Consider the following 20307-nt stretch of genomic DNA (forward strand, 5'->3'; position numbering starts at 1 on the left):
CAACAGTTTGCTATAAGAACAGACTTACAACAAATCCATTCCCCTTGGGGTCAGTCCTTTGAGGTTCACAACTCCTACCTTTTTTCTTTTTGTAGCAAATATGCATTTTTGAAATAGTTCCTCTTATTGAGATCCATGGCATATGGCATTCAGATCCAGGTAGCTGCTGGCTATGGTAACGCATATTTTTAAATCCCAGCACTTGGAAGGCAAAGTTCCAAGGCAGCCAGAGCTACACAGTGAGGACCTGTCACAACCAACCAACCAACCAACCCCCTCAAATCAAACAAACCCAAACCAATTAGATCCAGGTAACTTACCTACTTGCCTCTTGTCATTTCTGAGTTGCTCATTTTCTGGCCTTGGGACTTTGTGTACTTCAGCTATAAAAAGATATACAAAGTAACAAATCAATAATATATAACCAAAAACATTTATAACATTAGAATGGGGGAGATGAGAACACCTGCAATATCCATAACACACACACACACATACACACACCACTTAGAATCAAATTTGAAAGACTGAACACTATTAAAATAAAGTTCAGCTTCAACCTGCTAGCACCATTCATATAAAGTAACACTCCTGGTGTCATGAGGAGATGAGAACGATCACAGTGCAGGAACAGGAAACAGCTCAGTTCTACCTCGCCTGTGCTCTTGGTTGTCTATTGCTTTCTGGCTGGTAGGTGGCAAAGGCCTGGCTGGTACAGGGCTCCTTCTCCCAACAGGTGCTGGAGCAGGTAAGTGGGCCGAGGCGGTCTGTACTGCTTGTTCCATGGTTGGACTTTTTCTCAAAGGGTCTAACTGAGGGCTTGATCGACCTAAAATGTAACCAAAAGATAATAAACTACCCTAACCTGGGATTTCAAAACCATTTAGACCTTATAAAAGTAAGTATAGAATTTTATTCTGCCAATTTAAATCCTTAGCATAAAACTGAATTCATTTTATTAAACCAGTGTTTAAACCTGGTTATCTTCAATGGGCTGGTTATTAAGCTAATGAAACAAAACCCCCAACAACACCATCACCCCCCCCCCCCAAAGTAACACTCCTGCATGACTTGAATATCAGCACAGATCACAGAGCAGGCATGTCAAATGGAGGCTTTCTTTTCCTCTCCTTTTTGGAGACAGAATCTCACATAGGCCTGTCTCCAACACCTAGGTGCTAGGATTCCAGTTACGCATGTCCATGTCAATGACTAAGCAGAAAGGTCTGCTACAAGAATGTAAACAACAATAAAGCAAGGCAGGTAGATTTTTTTAAAGAAATAAGAATTATTATCATTTTTTAAAGATTTATTTATTTTATATGTGAGTACACTCACTATCTTCACACACACCAGAAGGTGGCATCAGACCCAATTATGGATGGTTGTGAGCCACCATGTGGTTGCTGGGAATTGAACTCAGGACCTCTGAAGAGCAGTCAGTGCTCTTAACCACTGAGCCATTTCTCCAGCCCAATAGATGATGGTTTGTTATTGTTTTGTTTTGTTTTGTTTTTTTTAGATGATGGGTTTTTACAAGCCTTACAAGTTTAGGTAATTAAACGTCAGAATTTTTTTTTAAAATATTTTTTATTATTACATATTTTCCTCAATTACATTTAGAATGCTATCCCAAAAGTCCCCCATACCCTCCCCCCCACTCCCCTACCCACCCATCCCCACTTTTTGGCACTGGTGTTCCCCTGTACTGGGGCATATAAAGTTTGCATGTCCAATGGGCCTCTCTTTCCAGTGATGGCTGACTAGGTCATCTTTTGATACATATGCAGCAAGAGTCAAAAGCTCCAGGGTACTGCTTAGTTCATAATGTTACACCTACAGGGTTGCAGATCTCTTTAGCTCCTTGGGTACTTTCTCTAGCTCCTCCATTGGGGGCCCTGTGCTCCATCCAATAGCTGACTGTGAGCATCCACTTATGTGTTTGCTAGGCCCCAGCCTAGTCTCACAAGAGACAGTTATATCAGGGTCCTTTCAGCCAATGCTTGCTAGTGTATGCAATGGTGTCATCGTTTGGAGGCTAATTATTTACACAATGGAGTACTACTCAGCTATTAAAAAAATGAATTTATGAAATTCCTAGGCAAATAGATGGACCTGGAGGGCATCATCCTGAGTGAGGTAACACAATCACAAAAGAACTCAAATGATATGTACTCACTGATAAGTGGATATTAGCCCAGAAACTTAGTATACCTGAGATATAAGATACAATTTGCAAAACACATGAAACTGAAGAAGAACAAGACCAAAGTGTGGACACTTTGCCCCTTCTTAGAATTGGAAACAATCATCCATGGAAGGAGTTACAGAGACAAAGTTTGGAGCTGAGACAAAAGGATGGACCATCTACAGAATTTTTAAAAAGCCAGAAAAAAAGGGAAAAAAAAAAGCTTTCTGAGAATTGCAGGGTGGTCTCATCTCATTCCTAAGTTATCTTAACGGTCTCTTGTCATGTCTCTGTTTATCGTAAGTTTGACTTATCAAATTCCATTTTTCCTTCTATGAGGTCAGAATGACATTAAATACTCTACTCATGTTTTTTGTTCCTGTAGCATTTGCTCTACATTTCTAAAGATCTTAGATTTCATGATATTGTACTAAAATGGGGGATTTTTGCTTAAAAATTACGTTCATTTTAAAAAAGAAAATCCCCAGGAATGCTACAGTGCATGCTAGGTCACCTGGGGAAAAGGGTGAATGCTGACCCACCTCTGGTCATAGAGTACTCGGAATCCCAGGGACAATTCCCCAGGTCCTCCAAGTGTGCAATAACGATGTTTACATATTTCCAGACATTAATGGCAAGTTACTTTAGTGAAAAGCTTAGTTACCAGAGACACTGTAAATATACAGTACTATTAATAGAACCACTGTTAAGTTTTCATTCTTTATGGCTATAATATTTTAGCTCATAAGAAACAGCTTATAATACTTATGAAGGGAGTGGTAAGTGATGTTTGAGATAGGGAGTGGCTAAGCTGCTCAGGCTGGCACTGAGTATCTGCACCCAAATGATCTTTCTGCCTCAGCTCCCAATGTAGTTGCCTATGCAGCAAGAAGTCACAGGCATATGCCATTGTGCACAGTTTTCAAAGAGTCAAGTTTCTTTTCTTTTTCCCCCTTTAGACCAAGTTCTTGTTAAGTAGATACAGCTAGCTTTGAACCCACAATATTCCTGCCTCAGCTTTCCGTACGCTGGGATTATAGGTGAAATCACAAGCAGCTTGGAGGGTTAAGATTGAGAAAAGCCTACTGCTGCAGCTCATTTTATAATAGTCTACCAAATGACCTTTCAGATTTATCTTTTATCATTGCTTTTCTGAGAAGAAAGCCTGTGATTCTGAAGTAGTACAGCAGTAAACACAAGAGCATACAGAACGAGTTACTGACTCATTGGCTGCATATTCTTTTTCTTTTTCCTAACAACTTACTAATCACAGTGTTAATTTTGCTACAAATAAATAAATCCAGAAATATCTTCAGAAAATGCAAAAAAAACAAAAAAAAAAAAAACCCCAACTCCTTGAGTGAGGATCACATTCTTATCATAGAGTTAAAAGGAAATCTAATGTGTTTGGTGTGAAAATCAGAAACTTTTTTTTTTTTTGAGACAGTGTCTCACTGTGTAGCCCTCACTAGTCAGGAACTAACAGCTCCATAGCTTCTGCATCATCCAAAGTGCTGGGATTAAAGGTGTGTACCACCACTTCCAGCTTCATTATTTTTTGGAAAAAAACCTGTATTTTATTTTTATCCCATAATGTGTTTGTGTCGTGCACAATGCTTGAGAAAGCCAGAAGGTGTCAGATGCCCCTGGAGAAATTTCCTGTGGGGCTGAGCTACCTGATATAGGTACTTTGCAAGAGCTGTCCAGCCTCTGACATTCAAATATTTTAGTTGGTGAAATTTAAATAATTCTTAGGCTTTCTGTGTCACAGATTTATGTAAATATCCAATCAAAATTTAATAAAAACACTTCTGTTTTCAAGGCTTCAGTATGAATGAAGGAACTCAGCCTTACTTTTATTAAACTATAACACACCGTCACTTATGGAAATAACCAACCTTTCTCCACTACAATTTAATCTAGAAATCTTTTTTGTTTTGTTTTGTTTTGTTTGAGTTTCTCCTTGTAGCCTTGGCTGTCCTAGGCTATGTAGACCAGGCTAGCCTTGAACTCAAAGTCCCACCTGCTTCTGCCTTCCAAGCACTGAGACTAAAGGCATGTATCACCACTGCCCTGACTAACCTAGAAATACCAATCATCTACTTAATCCCACCCCTTCCCCACATTTCAGCTGTCCTGAGGCTCAAACCCAGATCATCATACAGCTAGGGAGTGCTCTATGGCTAGACTATACCACCAGCCATTTACACTTTATATTTACAGCAGAGCGGTTTCCAGCACTGCACTTTTTTTTGTTTGTTTGTTTTAAAGATTTATTATTTATTTATTTATTTTATATGTAAGTACATTGTAGCTGTCTTCAGACACACCAGGAGAGAGTCAGATGTCATTACGGATGGTTGTAAGCCACCATGTGGTTGCTGGGATTTGAACGCAGAACCTTCGGAAGAGCAGTCAGTGCTCTTAACCGCAGCCCCCTTGTTTTGCTTTTTTTTTTTTGGTTTTTTGAGACAGGGTTTCTCTGTGCAGTCCTGGAACTCACGCTGTAGACCAGGCTGGTCTTGAACTCAGAAATCCACCTGTCTCTGCCTCCCAAGTGCTGGGATTACAGGTGTACGCCACCACTGCCTGGCCAGCACTGTACTTTTTTAGTCATCTCTAAATTAATTCTTACAGTTTAATTACACCAAGTAGGTAATCTTGTTATTTTTATTTTTCAAGTATGTTCTGACATATGTCCAGGTTTATTTAATTTTTTATCGTTTGTCATTTTCATGTATATAGTGTTTTGCCTGCTTGCATGTATGTACCATGTACACTCAGTGTCCACAGAGAACAGAAGAGGGAATTGGACCCCCTGAGATTGGAGTTAGGCAGTATTGTGATTCTCCATATTGGTGTTGGGAATTAAACCTGGGTCCTCTGAAAAATATAGCAAATATTCTTAACTGCTTCCCCCCAAGCTACGTCTCAAATTTCTAAAACTTTCCCTCCCCCAACTCCCACCCCTCTCGTGTGTGTGTGTGTGTGTGTGTGTGTGTGTGTGTGTTTCTGCGATCTATGTCAGAACATCAGGTTTGGTGGCAAGTCTTTACCCACTGAGTCATCTTACCAGCAATCCAAGTTTAATTTTCCTGCTCCATTAAAAAAAATGCCTTTTATTTCCATGTTTATTATAAATATAATCAATTTTCTGGCTTATTAAATTCTACTATTTCCATTTAAATTTAAACATCATGAGAAGACTTCTCAATACTGATTCTTATCCATAAACAGAATATACTTCTCTCATTACAACAAACTTTCCTCACAGAAGGTTTCTTAATATATTTCATACATAATTTTGATTTCTCATTACTGAAAGCTGTTTCTCTTATCTCCATTATAGCATGTAGACTGTATTAAGACAACTATTAATTTAAATTTTTTATTTTTATTAATTTATGTGTTAGGAGTGTTTGCCTGTGTATATGGAAGTGCACTACATGTGCAAAGCCCTCAGAGGCCATAAGATTCCCCTGAAAATGAAGTTATAGATGGTTGTGAGGCACAATAGGGAACTGAACCTACTAGGTCTTCTGCAAGAAGAGATGTTTTTAAGTGAGTAGCAGTGGATAGGTATCTATAGTTATATTAGTATAAATTTCTGTTAAAGCCAGGTGTGGTAGCACACCCCTTTAATCCCAGCACTTGGGAGGCAGAGGCAGGCGGATTTCTGAGTTCGAGGCCAGCCTGGTCTACAAAGTGAGTTCCAGGACAGGCAGGGCTATACAGAGAAACCCCGTCTTGAAAAACCAAAAGAAAAAAAAAAATTCTTGTTAAACTTTAAGTCTGATGTTAGCTATTAATTAAGAAAGCTACCAGCTGGGCAGTGGTGGCACACATCTTTAATCCCAGCACTTGGGAGGCAGTGGCAGGCAGGTTTCTGAGTTTGAGGCCAGCCTGGTCTACAGAGTGAGTTCCAGGAGAGAGAAACCCTGTCTCAAAGAAACCACACACACACACACACACACACAACCACCAAAAAAAAAAAAAAAGAGAGAGAGAGAAAGAAAACTACCATTTACTAAGCACGTTCTATGGAAGACACTAATGCCAAGAGCATTGTATAGATTGAAAGAAATTGTATTCTTTTTGTGTTTTAAGACAAGGTATGGTGGTTTGAATAGTTTTGCCCCCCTCCACCCCCCAGACTTATGTGTTTAAATTCTTGGCCAGAGGGAGTAGAACTATTAGGAGGTGTGGCCTTGTTGAAGGAAGTATGTCACCGTGGAGGCAGGCTTTTAGGTCTTATATGCTTAAACTGTGCCCACTATGGCATACAGCCTCTTGCTGCCTGAAGATTAAGATGCAGAATTCTCAGTTTTTTCTCCAGTACCATGACTGCCTGCATAATGCCATGTGTCCTGCCATGGTGATAATGGACTAAACTTCTGAAACTGTAAGCAAGCCCAAATGTTTCCCTTTATAAGAGTTGCTATGGTCATGGTGTCTCTTCATAACAATAAAACCCCAACTAAGACATAGGGTTTCAATATGTAGTCCTCGCTGTTCTGGAACTCACAGAGATCTGCCTGCTTCTATCTACAGGCTGCTAAGATTAAAGGCATAAGCTACCACACTCAGCAAAATTTGCATTTTTTACAGAAAATCTGGTAATTATAAGGAAAAGTCCCATTTCATAATTCAGAAAATTAAGGCTTATTTTTTAAAAAAAGATTTATTTATTATATGTATGTGAGTACACTGTTGCTATCTTCTGATACACCAGAAGAGGACATCGGCTCTTATTTTATTGATGGTTGCTGGGAATTGAACTCAGGACCTCTGAAAGAGCAGTCAGTGATCTTAACCACTGAGGCATCTCTCCAGCCCCCAGGCTTTTTTTTTTTTTTTTTTAAGTAAAGAGCAAATATACATTTATATTAGCCTAGAAAAGTCTTTAAAAAAAAAAGTAACAAAATGTAAGCAAGACTTTGGTTTTGTTTCATTCCTTATGCTTCTATTTCCTAGTAATTTATAGAAAATCTTTAAAGTGTTTAAAACAATTACACATGCATATATTTAAATTTTTACTTTTAATTATGTTTGTGTGTGAGGGCATGTTTCAGTGCCCATGGAAACCAGAGATTATCAGTTTAGATCCCACTGCAGCTGAAATCATGGGCAGTTCTGAGCTGTCCCATCTGGGTGCTGAGAACCAAACTCAGATCCTTGGCAAAACTAATTAAGTCCTCTGAACTGGAGCCATTTCTCACAATCAATAAGTCAGCTGCATGGACAACGCTGGCTACAATGACTTTAAGGCACAACAACAAAACATACAAGACTACCCTTCTTAGCACTGGCCTGATTTAGATAACCGTCAGCTTTGCCCTTCGATTGCCCCACCTTTATGAAGTGATCTACACTGCAACACTGCACATAAAACACCGGCCCTGCTGCCCTGACGGTGCAGTGGACGCAGCATAAACGAGGCTGAATGATTAAAGACTAGGAGACTGGTAGAAAGAGAGACTTTTTCAAAATGAAAATAAGATCCTTTAAGCTTATTAAACTGTTAAAATGTCTAGGCTCCGCGTCCACCAGTCCAGATCTCAAGTGGACCTGCATTCTCAGAAGCACTACAAGATGGTTCTTCTGTGGTAATCACAGAGACAGATGCATTTATATCCTGTGGGGTGTCAGGTAAGATTCAAAAAAACACGCGTATCAACAGTTTACGTCTTTGGATGGGTTATCAAATTAACCTACTACAGTTCAGTCTTCAGTGGCAAATCTGGGACTAATCTGATCAACTTTGCAAACAAATGCTAAACAATGCATATTATTTCAATTTCAATGCATAAAAATTAAAAAAAAATAGTAGAAGCCATTCAACAAAACATTTATTGTAATATAGTAACTAGGGAAAATAAAATCCTGAACCAGTCAAGTATGTTGGCACACACCTGGAATCCCACCACTCAGAAGGCTGAAGCAGGAATGCTCTGAGAACATACTGAGCTAGCCTAAGATAACCAGTGAAACCCCTGTCCCCAAAATTTAAAGAGGTGGAGGCTGGAGAGATGGCTCAGCGGTTAAGAGCACTGACTGTTCTTCCCATGGTCCTAAATTCAAATCCCAGCAACCATATGGTGGCTCACAACCATCTATAATGAGACCTGATGTCCTCTTCTGGAGTGTCTGAAGACAGCTACAGTGCACTTACATATAATAAATAAATAAATAAATCTGTAAAAAAAAATTTAAAGAGGCAAACACCAATGATATATGTTGTTTATAAATCTTCAGAGCAAGGCAAAAACTACTATAGAAGTTTGGCAAGTATTCAATGGGCAGTGCAGCTTACCTTGGGCTAGCTGTGGTTTTACAGATCTTGTGTCTTGTGTGAAGGCCGAACCAACTGCATTGCTCTGGGATAAGGTACCACTATTTGATGCTTCTGTTCCAAAGGATGTCAAAGAGTTTCCAGCTTGAAAAGATTTTAAAAAGATCAGCATTTTACTGATTGTCTTGGTCACTCTGCACTTTATAAAACTTAAAAATCCTGAGCTAGAGAGATGGATCAGAGCCCTCTTCTGACCTGCAGGCATACACGCAGGCAGAACACTATACAAAATAAATAAATAAATCTTAACATTAATAACCCTAAAATTAAACAAAAATCTATGGCAGTGTAGGGTGAAAAAAATGGGACTATGTAGTCCTATACTTTCAAGCTAACAGCGTTTGGAATGCATGTAGCACTGCCTTAGAAACGTGCAAAAATAAGGACACAATCAAATGGTGATAGCAGAAACAATGTATTAGACACATATTAATTTCAATTATTGTACCAACAGGTGAACCCACAATGCTTCAGGTAGAGCTTTCCACCATTTAAGTCAGTAGACAACAGACTGTAATGCTTCCCACTCTGAAGGAACTGTGCTGTGCATTCTGCCAAAGCAGACAAAAGAGTGGGAATCATGAATAACAAAATGATTAAAAGAATGTAGTTCTCTGGCATACTTGTTCCACCAATCTTCCCTAAGTTTGTGCAACATCACAAGTAGTTGAACCTTTATTTATACAGCACTCTTTACTCTCTTAATAGTCAATCAAGGTTGTTCCTGTATTTGAATAACCCCCTAATTTAAATACCACTCTATGATGGTATTTAAATTAGCTCTTACAAAATACAAATATAATCACCCCATTATAGTGTTTGGGACCCTCTTTATAAACTACTACCTCTGCTTATAAATCCCTGGTTCTCTGCCCCTTTTACATCACTTCTGAGTATTTGAACCTGTGTAAACTGTAAAGCATTTACACTTTGCTCTTGCAATGTAATCTGCTCATTTCCAGAGTAGTCAACTCCGGTTTTCAACTAATTCTAATCACTTCAGCCATGCCATTTAAGACACTTTGCTGCTCCCCAGAACCCTCCTAATTTGGTAACTCTACTCCTCAAACCCCTAAAAATGGACCATCAGAATGTAGCAGTCTCACCCATGGGAGCAATCTCACCCACCCAGGCATATTCCAGTCAGGTGTCTGCGCTGGTCAGCTCTGGAAGACACCAAATATTACCCCCGTAACCCTAGGAAAGTAGTATTTTAAAAGATCCTACTTGTGTTGCTAGGCAAGGTGAACACAAAGCTACTCTGAGGATGTGTGCTCTGACCACCTTGCTACTGTCTGCTGGAATGCCAATTCAATGACAGCAAACTGTACCTTGTAATCTCACCATGCCCCCTGCTCCTTGACTCAATTCTACTACTGATTCATGTCTGTAACTTTCCTCAAACAATAGTCATTATTATTTGCTATGTAAGCCGGACTAGCCTCAAATTCAAAGTCTTCCTGCCTCAGCTTTCCAGGTACTGGGGTAATAGGCATGAGCCTCCCAATCACTTAAAAAAAAAGATTTATTTATTTATTTATTAGATGTAAGTACACTGTAGCTGTCTTCAGACACCCCAGAAGAGGGCAACAGATCTTATTACGGATGGTTGTGAGCCATCATGTGGTTGCTGGTATTTGAACTCACGACCTTTGGAAGAGCAGTCGGTGCTCTTAACCACTGAGCCATCTCTCCAGCCCCCCTCCCAATCACTTTTTATCCATAGCTTAAGAAGGGTCAATTAAGGTTTGTATTTTCTATGGAGACGAGATACTCTGCCCCTACAGCACTACTGTTAAAATGGTGATTTTCTTTCCATTGAGATGTACCAGTTCCTTTATGGAAAAAATCAGCATTTGGGTGGATCTTCTATTCTCTATTTCTTATTATCCGTAATGGTCTATCTTTATGCTAATAATTCACAGGTTTCCCCCCCCCCCCCCCCCAGACAGGGTTTCTCTGGCTGTCCTGGAACTCACTTTGTAGACCAGGCTGGCCTCGAACTCAGAAATCCGCCTGCCTCTGCCTCCCAAGTGCTGGGATTAAAGGCGTGCACCACCACCGCCCGGCTAATTCACAGCTCTTAATATTCTTTGTAATTCTTGAAATTGGGTAGTATAGACTTTAAACTTCTATTTTAAAAAGACTGATGGGATTCTGACTTGAATCTTGAATCTGAATCAATTTAGGAGAGTGTGTCACCTGAAATGTTTTGAATCTCAAACCATAAGAATGGATTAGCTGTTCAGGTGGTAGAGCTTTAGTTTCTCAGCAGTTCTGTGGTTCTCTGTGGAGCAGGGTGACCTCAACTTCAGCATTCACTGCAGACTGGGTCAGATAACGCTTTGTTATTAGAAGTTGTCCCAACACCCTAGACTCTCTATCCACCACATACCAATACAGGCCTACTTTTAAAAGCCAAAACGGACTTAGGGTCCTTCATTGTCAAATGTCCTCTGGAGAATGTGGGCAGTTTGATTCATGCCCAGTGAGGGAAACCACCACAGAAGTCCTCTGCATCTTTCACTCCGGGTATGTGGTGTTCCTTACTGCCCTACTATTGTAAGCAGTGCTGTGTTACATAGTTCAATACTTTGTTCAGATCAGATGCCGGCAAATGTGTTCTGTAGGTGGTCTTTGTGAATTCATCTTTAATATATTACCAGCCAAGTAGTTTGCACTACTTCAAATTATTTACTCATTTGAAATACCTTTAAAATTCCAAATTTATTTTTTGTGGCCTATGTAACTTGTCTGTGGCCCCTGATAGGATCAGTGATTTGGGCTAACTGAAACTTACTATGTAGACCAGGCTGGACTCAATCTCACAGATACCTGCCTGTCTCTCCCTTTCAGGTGCTGGGATTAAAGGTATGCACTGCCATGTCCAGCCATTATTCAGGATTGTTATAGAATTCTAATTAACTGACCTCTGTATCACTATGAAGACTGACAGCAGTTGTGACCCTTATGTGCTTTGTTAGTATGTATGACTGTTTTTTTCCACTGTCTCGGTGCCTTTTTCTATTCTTGCTAATTAAAAAATTAATCTATACAAAGGACTGGACATGGTCTAGCAGTTACGAGTACACAGTACTCCTGTAGAAGACTTGAGTTCAGCTCCCAGCCCTCAAGTCAGGTGGCTCACAACTGCCTGTAACTCCAGTTCTATAGGATTTGATCCTTTTCTGAACACCCTCTCCCGCTCCAAATAGAAAAAATCTTTAAAATATTATTTAATACTGGAGACCTAAGAGAATCATCAAACAGCTGGTTGATTAACCAACTAAAATGTTATTTGGTCAAAATTCTGCCATTCTGCCTGTTAAGAGTACTGAACTTCAGCATACCATGGCATATCAGCAAACCTGTGTTAAACTATTCCCGTTGAACTTATCAACTGGGGTAAACAAACTGATAGCAAAGAAAGGGTACCTCCCTGTGATTTATTTAGTTTTGAAGGCAGCTATCCACAAACCTTTCATGTCTAGATCCTCTGCCTCAGTGTTAGAGAGATGGTTCAGCAGTGGAGAACATTATTGCTCATGCAGAGGCCCTGGGTGTGGTTCCAGCACCCACAGTCCTAGGGCATGTGATGCTTCTCATGATGGCATGGGCTCCTGCACATATGTACATACACAAAAGCACCCAAGCAGGCAGAAAGACACACACACACAATTTAAGTAAATAAATTTAAAAATCAATCAATCAATCAATCAATCAATCCATCAAACTTTAGACCCTCTGCCTCTACTTCAGTGCTGGGCACTCAAGTATGCACCAGCCCACACAGTTAATGTGGTGCCTGCATCAGCCCCACAAGAGGCACTTGTTTGTACATGTATATGCAAGTATGTGTGTGTCAAGGCCAGAGGTCAACACTGGGTTATCTTCCTTAGTTGTTCCTCATCTTCTTTTTTAAACTGAAATCACCACTGCATCTGGACTAGCTGGAAGCAAGCTCCAGGGCTTCATTCACCTCTGCCCCTGGCCTCTCTATCCCTCTCAACTGCTGTGCTAGCTTTTATAGTAATTTAGCTTGTCTTTAACTAATAGGGATCTGAAATTCACTAGCTAACTCATAGTCCTTAATGGCTAACTCTCCAGCCCTGGACATTTGTGTTTGTTGTACTGAGTTCCAAAATCTTTATTGTGTTGAACTGCTGATCTCCACTTTTTGTTTGTTTGTTTGAGACAGGGTTTCTCTGTGTAGCCCTGGCTGTCCTGGAACTCACTTTGAGACCAGGCTGGCCTCTAACTCAGAAATCCGCCTGCCTCTGCCTCCCAAGTGCTGGGATTAAAGGCGTGCGCCACCACGCCCGGCGATCTCCACTATTTTTAGAAGCTCTTATTACAGAAAGAAATTAAATAATGTAATCCAGTGAAGTCAATGGCAAATAGAAGTATTATGAAAGAATAGTAATACTATAAATAGCTCCAAATTTAAGACTGTTGACTACATTAGTCTACTTTATAGTAACTAGAAAGCACAGTGATTTAGTAGAAATTGTTCTTTAAGCAGACAGTCCCCATTTTACCATGTGGTGTGCAGCCAGGCTAGTGGTTAATAAGATACTTCAGATTCCCACACAACTATCATGCCTGCAAATGTCATCTGTATTTATACATAAGATTCTGCACTTCATGAAAAGTGGGTTTGGGGCTAGATTAATTTTTTTAAACTGTGGACTAATGTGTTACTCTGAGTTAACATATTTGGTGGGTTAGGAGGATTAGATGCTTATTTGTTTGCTCCTTCATCCATTAAATGTTTCGATGTATGTGGCTTAGAGGATATGCACTTGTGTGCAAGAGCCCTAGGTCTGAAGAGAGCACCGAATCGACTGAACCGGAGTAATAAATAGTTATGCTACATGCGGTGCTGGGTAACAAACCTGGGTCTTGGGTAAGAGCAGTATGTACTCTTTATATGAGTACACTGTAGCTGTCTTCAGACACACACCACAAGAGGGCATCAGATCCCACTACAGATCCCAGGATTGTGAGCTACCATGAGGTTGCTGGGAATTGAACTCAGGACCTCTGGAAGAGCAGTTGATGCTCTTAACTGCTGAGCCATCCCTCCAGCCCCAGTATGTACTCTTAACTGCTAAACCATCTCTCCAGCTCCTTAAATGACACCCGTTTTCAAGACAAGATCCCATATATTATATATTTTAGACAAGCCTCAAGCTTGCTGTTTCTGAGGATTACCTCAAACTTTTCCTACTGCTTCCATTTTCCAAGTGTTAGGATTATAAACATGATGCCCAGTTTATAACACTGCAACATAAGTACTTATAATCTTAAAAATGACATTTTCAAAAGTTTTGACAAGTTATCTATACCTTTGTAGTTAAGAAATTGAGAAAAAAGAAAAAGAAAAAATATCACCACATACCAACACCAACAGCACCAAACTGCTGCCCAACTAATGTACTTGGACTGAACTGACTGTATGCTGGCATCCTGCCAAAAGGTCCATAGGAACCCACCGACTGGAATGAAGATGACGACGAACCTAGTGAAGACTGAAAGAATACCACAGGTTATTCTTCTAAATTCAAAACTACATGTGTATAACAAAGATTAGGTATTTTTTAAGCTTTTTAAAAACATGCTGAGTTTAAGAGTTAGATTAAAAAGGCAATTATAATGACTTACAGTATATACCTAATATTATAATAGTTAACAACCTTACTTCAATATTTGTCTTCTTGGGAGCTGCCATGTGGTGCTGGGACTTGAACTTGGATCTCTGCAAGAGCAGCCAGTGTTCTTAACTCTCGACCCCAATATATCTACTTATACCAATCACATTTAATGCTATTTACAAATTCTTTTTCTATGATAAATTCCTCTTTTGAGTTTAGTTTTGGAATAGATTTAGGGTATAAATGAACAGCGGCCTAAGTTCATAAAGTAACTGCTTATAGAAAAATTACTTGCTGGGCTTACAGGTGCCAGCACTCAGGAGGCAGAAGCAGATAGACCTCTGTAAGTTTGGGGTCACCTTGGTTTACATGGTGAATTCCAGGATGACCAGAGATACATAATAGAAAGATCTGGGCTGGAGAAATGGCTCAGAGGTTAAGAGCATTGACTGCTCTTCCAGAAGTTCTCAGTTCAATTCCCAACAACCACATGGTGGCTCACAACCATCTGTAATGGGATCTGATGTCCTCTTCTGGTGTGTGTCTGAAGACAACTACAGTGTACTCATATAAATAAAAATAAATAAATCTTTAAAAAAAGAAAAGAAAGATCTGGTCTCTAAAACAAAAACAAACAAAAAGCAAGCAGAAACCATTCAGAAATAATGGGTTATAGTCTGATCAACATAAAAAAAACCTCTCATGTATAAATTTCCTTTAATGATTTCACACCAATTCATTCATTTGGTGTGTACTGTTTATGCATTCATGTATAAGTCAGAGGACAACTTTCTAGAGGCAGTTCTCTTCTCCTACTATGAGGGTTCTGAGGACTGAACTCAGGTCATCAGACTTGGTTCCAAGTTCCTTTACCCAGTGAGTCATCTTTCCAGACCCTTTTTGTTTTCAATTACCGGAGGCCTACTGTTGAATTCATAGAAAAGGATGCAGAAACAAACATCCTACACAAAACTGTTTATGTTTTAAGATCTTTAGATTAAGTCAAGGAACATTTTATAATAAGCTGTAATGTGATGGTTTACCTAGTCAACTTAATTGTTCTGAGATGCACTTAGAGCATCAGTAAAGCATACTCTGTGAAAGCCTTCTCCAGAGCTGACAACTGTCCTGAATGTGGGAGCCGTCAATAGGCTTCAAATCCAGAGGGAACAAAAGAGAATGAAGGATGAATGCCCTCTCTCACGCACATGCTTTCTCTGCTTCTTGGCCAATAGGAGGAGAGAACCCTCAGCCATATATTTCTGTTGCATGGCAGCATGCCTACTCTCAGACCTCAAACAACAGACCTAACAAGGTGAACTAAAGGTTCTGAAATTATAAGCCAAGATAAAAAACTTTCCTCCTTTTACGGAAATAAAGTGATCAACTTACTAAATTTAAAAAAATTTATAGCTGGGCAGTGGTGGTGCACACCTTTAATCCCAGCACTTGAGAGGCAGTGGCAGGTGGATTTCTGAGTTTGAGGTCAGCCTGGTCTACAAAGTGAGTTCCAGGACAGCCAGGGCTATACAGAGAAACCCTGTCTCGACAAACAAAACAAAAACAAAAAAACAAAACCCAAAAGCCATATATATATATATATATATAAACACAATTTATAATATACATATTGTTAATGATCTTATAAAACATTCTACAATACAAATATGAATTCTGTTGAAGACTATAGGGATATAAGCTAATTTATGATAAGATCTTTAGTTAAAAAAAAAAAAGCATTTATTGTTGTGGGGGGGAGGTGCTTTGATGTGTAAAATGGAGGAATGGACAGTCAGTCCATTTGATGTGTAAAATGGAGGAATGGAATTGTCAGTCAGTCCTCTTCTACCTTGTTTCCTAGGGATGAACTCAGACATCAGGCTCTGCCCCTTGCACCTTTACTTACCTAGCTATCTTGCTAGTTCAGACCTTACCTTTTGTTCTCTGCTAATAAGCGCACATGCCAGGAACGCAATATACATGATTGCACGAGTGAAGATTTATGGTTATAAGTTGTACCTCAATACCATTCTAATTTATGTTCACCTATGTTTTTGTTTCCACAAAGCTCATTACTCAAAGTAGGTAACTGAATAATGACGTATGTAAAAGACACTAAATAAGGTAAGAGCAGGGGCTGGCATGGGGAGCCACCCCTAGTACAGCATTGTCTCTTCTTTCTCAGCTTGAAAGACTAATGTTTTGTTAAGGTTACTTAAGATTCTGTTGCACCAAGATAAAAATTAGAAGACAAAGATCTAGTCTGAAAGGATGAAAGTTCCAATTTTTTACCAAAAAGATTCTTTTATATTCAGAAAAATTTATCATCAAGGTATTTTTATTAAAAATTTTATTTTAATAGATATTTCATATTTCCTTTTTCTAACCCTGGTACTAGAGACTAGACCCAGGACTTTGTTTATGCTAGGCAGGCACTCTACTGAGCTACACTCTTTGCCTCATTTCACTTAGATGGGCTAATATTTTCCTTTAATAGCCAGACGAAAAATCTTAGGAAAGATATATATTTTAAAAGTAATTTGTGGAAAACTAAAACTTTCCAATGCATGACTTGTTGAAAAAGCAACATTTGAAATAAAAGAGTTATGACAGGAAAAAAGATTACAAATAAGATATATCCAAGAGAACCCCTGTGAAGACTGCAATCCTTGCCTCCTGGTCCCCACCCCAACCTTTGTTTATTTTAGTTTCTAGGTAAGATCTGCATAGCCTAGTCTGGTCCCCAGGTCAATACGAAGGGGAGAAAAACCTCAGCCTCCTGCTGTGCACCCTATTGCTACCTCTGAAGTGCTGGAACTGCACCAATGGGCATGCTTGCCCAGAGGGTACATCTGTTTTTAATAAAAGATGCAAACATTCAATTCTAAGAACTCTTTGGCTAACTAGTCTGCTATGAGGTAGCTTGGGCAAGGGAGAGATGTCCACCCACCCTCTCACCACTTCAAGCCAGGTGAGAGAGCAGGAGAGCTAGATTTGCCCCTCACTGGCTACAGCACTGGGCAGAGCAGGTCTTGCACCTTCCCTGGACAGCACAGTAGAGCTGACCCAGGTGGTGTAGGTGTAGTTGAGCTGGCCCTGGGAGTATGAGGCCAAGACAGCTGTCCCTGTCCCTTGTTGGCTGCTGCATTGGGTGGTTTAACTAGGGCAGTGCTAGCTAGAAAGCTTGCCCTGGTGGTGCGGGTGAGGGTGAGCTGGTGGGCTGATAGCTACCTCCCAGGCACAGATCCAGGGCTTTGAGTTGGCCCACCCCAAATCTACTCCATCTAGGAATTGCTAGAGTGTGCGAAAAGGCCAGTCTTGCAGATCCAAAGCTGTAGAATCTCCATGACACAGGGCAAAAACAGGATATCCAAGAGGAGTCCCGATAAGAATTCAGTACTAGCCTAGCCAGGCAGTGGTGGCGCATACCTTTAATCCCTGCACTTGGGAGGCAGAGGCAGAGGCAGGAGAATTTCTGAGTTTGAGGCTAGCCTGGTCTACAGAGTGAGTTCCAGGACAGCCAGGGCTACACAGAGAAACCCTGTCTTGAAAAACCAAAAAAAAAAAAAAAAAAAACCAAAAAAAAAAAAACCCCACAAATAAAACAAACAAAAACCCAAAACAAAAACCCAAAACAACAACAAAACAAGTCTTACACAGTTAACTTTCAATAAATGCTAGCCATTGTAACAATGTAGTAGTGTTGAAACTAGAAAATATTATAAAATTTATTTAAATTCTCCAGTTACTTATCAGTTTCAACTTAAGATCCCCAAAGAAACTTATAGAAGAACATTACTCAAGTCATTTTATGTATTCAAGTAACTTCTAATTAGTATGTTACATGAAGGTTCAGGAAAGGCAAAAGCCAAGCCTAACGAGGTGTAACTGTGCCTCTGAAAGGCAATTTGCTTCAGTTACCTGAACAATAGCCGGGTCCTGAGGCAAAGAACATTGTGGTTTGGGTGGCTCACAAACAGTGAGGTCTTTAATATCACTCCCGCGGAATATAATATATTCAAAGACTTCATCTCGAGGCGGTATTGGACGATCTGTTGGTCTGTCTTCTGTACCGAAGGATCGAACTGGTAAGAAAAGAGAAGACATGAGACACATGTTTGCTACTCACTATACAAATATCAACCATCAGTTCTCAAACACCGTTCATAAGAAAGTACTTATTACCATATGGTCAAATATTTTTAAAAGAGTAAAATAGAACACATTTTGCTCAATCAAATCAGCATGTATTTCACTTAAAAGTCTAGTGTCATGAGGTTGTGTTCTCACATTTTACTTCTATTTTTGGTGGCTGTTTGTGGTAAGGTATGAAAATGTCCTTTTTTTCATTGCTATTTATTTTTAGTGTTTTCATTTAGCAAAATAAAGATCTGATCATTTACATCATAGTTCTTGCGGGGAGGGGTGGCAACAATTTTCTAGTATATAAAACTCAAAGTTTAAGTTTTAAGGCAAGAAGAAACCAGTGAAGGTAACATTTGCCTTTGTGAACAGTAAGTCTTCCAGAAGCTGAGTTTCCACGGGCAAGATTAAAATGACTGTTACCTAAAATAGCTGTGCTCAATTAACTCTCAGTATTTAACACTGAAGATGGAATTAATCAAAGTTAAACTGTGTTTTACATGCAATAAAGTAAGCTAGGTATAAATGAAGAACTCCATTAAATTACTCTCTGAGAATAGTATTCAGAATCTGCATTTGAAAGCTACTCCCAAGTCTCTTATACTAGTTTTATGATTACTATCTTAGAAACTACTGAAAATGTCAGCATCCATGTGATGTTCCAAATAAGAAAGCTTGAAAGATCACACACTGTTCATGGCAAGAGTGTATGGAGGTCAGAGATGGATCTGCAGTTAATTTTTCATAAAAGTGATCCACAGCTATATTGAGAATGAATGTTATTTCAGTTTAATAATGTCTTGTTTCCTTATTCTAAAAATTCCTAATACGTATGAGGATGTTTCAAGAAAGACTATAGCATCATTATTAGGTTTGCAGAATACCCTTCTCTAAAATGTAAAGAGATGAAAGTCAAAGGGAAGCTCAAAACAAAAAAACACACACACACCCCCAAAACACTAAAATAAGCACCAGCTCTTGCCTATAATCCCAGCAGTTGGGAGGCTGAGGCAGAAGGATTGCCTATAAATTCCAGGTTGGCCAGGATTATAATGAGACCCTATCTTAGACGACTTAGAAGAACAAAACATCAACAACAACAAAACCAAACCACACCAAACACCTAAACAACCATGCATGGTGGTATACTCCATATTCCTTTAATCTATGTTCAGGGGAGCAGCCTTAGATACAGTGGAGGCCTAGTCTCAAAAATGACAATCATCTGGATAGACTTAGTCTAAACTGTAAGAACAAGGGTAGAATGCTCAGGTAGTAAGCATTAAAAGCATATCCTTTGCCCACCCCCCCTTTAAAGAAAATCTCACTAGCAGACCCAAAAAGGTAGATGGAGGCTAGGGCACAGGTATGCTAATAAACGGATACAGAAGGCTTTAGCTGAGCAGCACACGCTCTTCAGCTGTTTATGGCCAAGTAATATGCCAGTAGGCAGAAAGCATGGTACATGTCCTCCCCCGCAAAGAAATAAAAGTAAAAAGGTTTAGACTTTGACCTTTAAAAAAAGATCTGCTTCATTTGAATTATGTGTATTTGCATGTGTTTATGGATAAGTATGTGCATATGAGTACAAATGCCCAAGGAGAAGAGCAGGGGGCATCAGTTGCCTTGGAGATGAAGTTACAGGTGGTTGTAAACTACCTGATATGGAGTGCAAACACCAGACTTGGGTCCTATGCAGAAGCTGTACTTGCTTTTAACCACTGGGCTGGCTATCTTTCCAGTTCTCACTTCAATCCTTTTTATATGAAAGGATGAAGAATGGAAAACAGAATCTATCTTCATCACCACCACAATGAATAATATCCCAAGTCTCGAAGCTGCCATTATCTTGCTTTTACAGTGGGTAAGTATAAGGCCCTTCTATAAAGTCAGAGAGCTCAATTAGGCCTCCCTTTAACCTGTATTCAGAAGAATCCAGGGTGAATTACAGAAACAAACAAACAAACAAA

The 20307-nt window shown here is 39.6% G+C and overlaps 1 protein-coding gene across 8 annotated transcripts in view; it reads right to left on the reverse strand.

Moving 5' to 3' along the window:
• The window catches only part of Lsm14a (LSM14A mRNA processing body assembly factor), a 45883-nt gene that overhangs the window by 12970 nt on the left and 12606 nt on the right, over nt 1–20307 (reverse strand). For 5 of the 8 annotated variants that reach the window (NM_001360655.1, NM_001360654.1, NM_025948.3 and 2 more), the window contains exons 2-6: nt 18116–18279; nt 13942–14071; nt 8502–8624; nt 653–829; nt 321–383 (exon numbers count right to left, since the gene is read on the reverse strand). In NM_001360655.1, the coding sequence (NP_001347584.1) occupies nt 321–383; nt 653–829; nt 8502–8624; nt 13942–14071; nt 18116–18279 (657 nt within the window). The remainder of the gene's footprint in view (nt 1–320; nt 384–652; nt 830–8501; nt 8625–13941; nt 14072–18115; nt 18280–20307) is intronic. The other 3 variants (NM_001360656.1, XM_017312254.2, XM_011250681.3) reach the window with 1 other exon arrangement.

The sequence above is a fragment of the Mus musculus genome, chromosome 7 (assembly GCF_000001635.26).
Source record: "Mus musculus strain C57BL/6J chromosome 7, GRCm38.p6 C57BL/6J".
Classification (NCBI taxonomy): domain Eukaryota; kingdom Metazoa; phylum Chordata; class Mammalia; order Rodentia; family Muridae; genus Mus; species Mus musculus.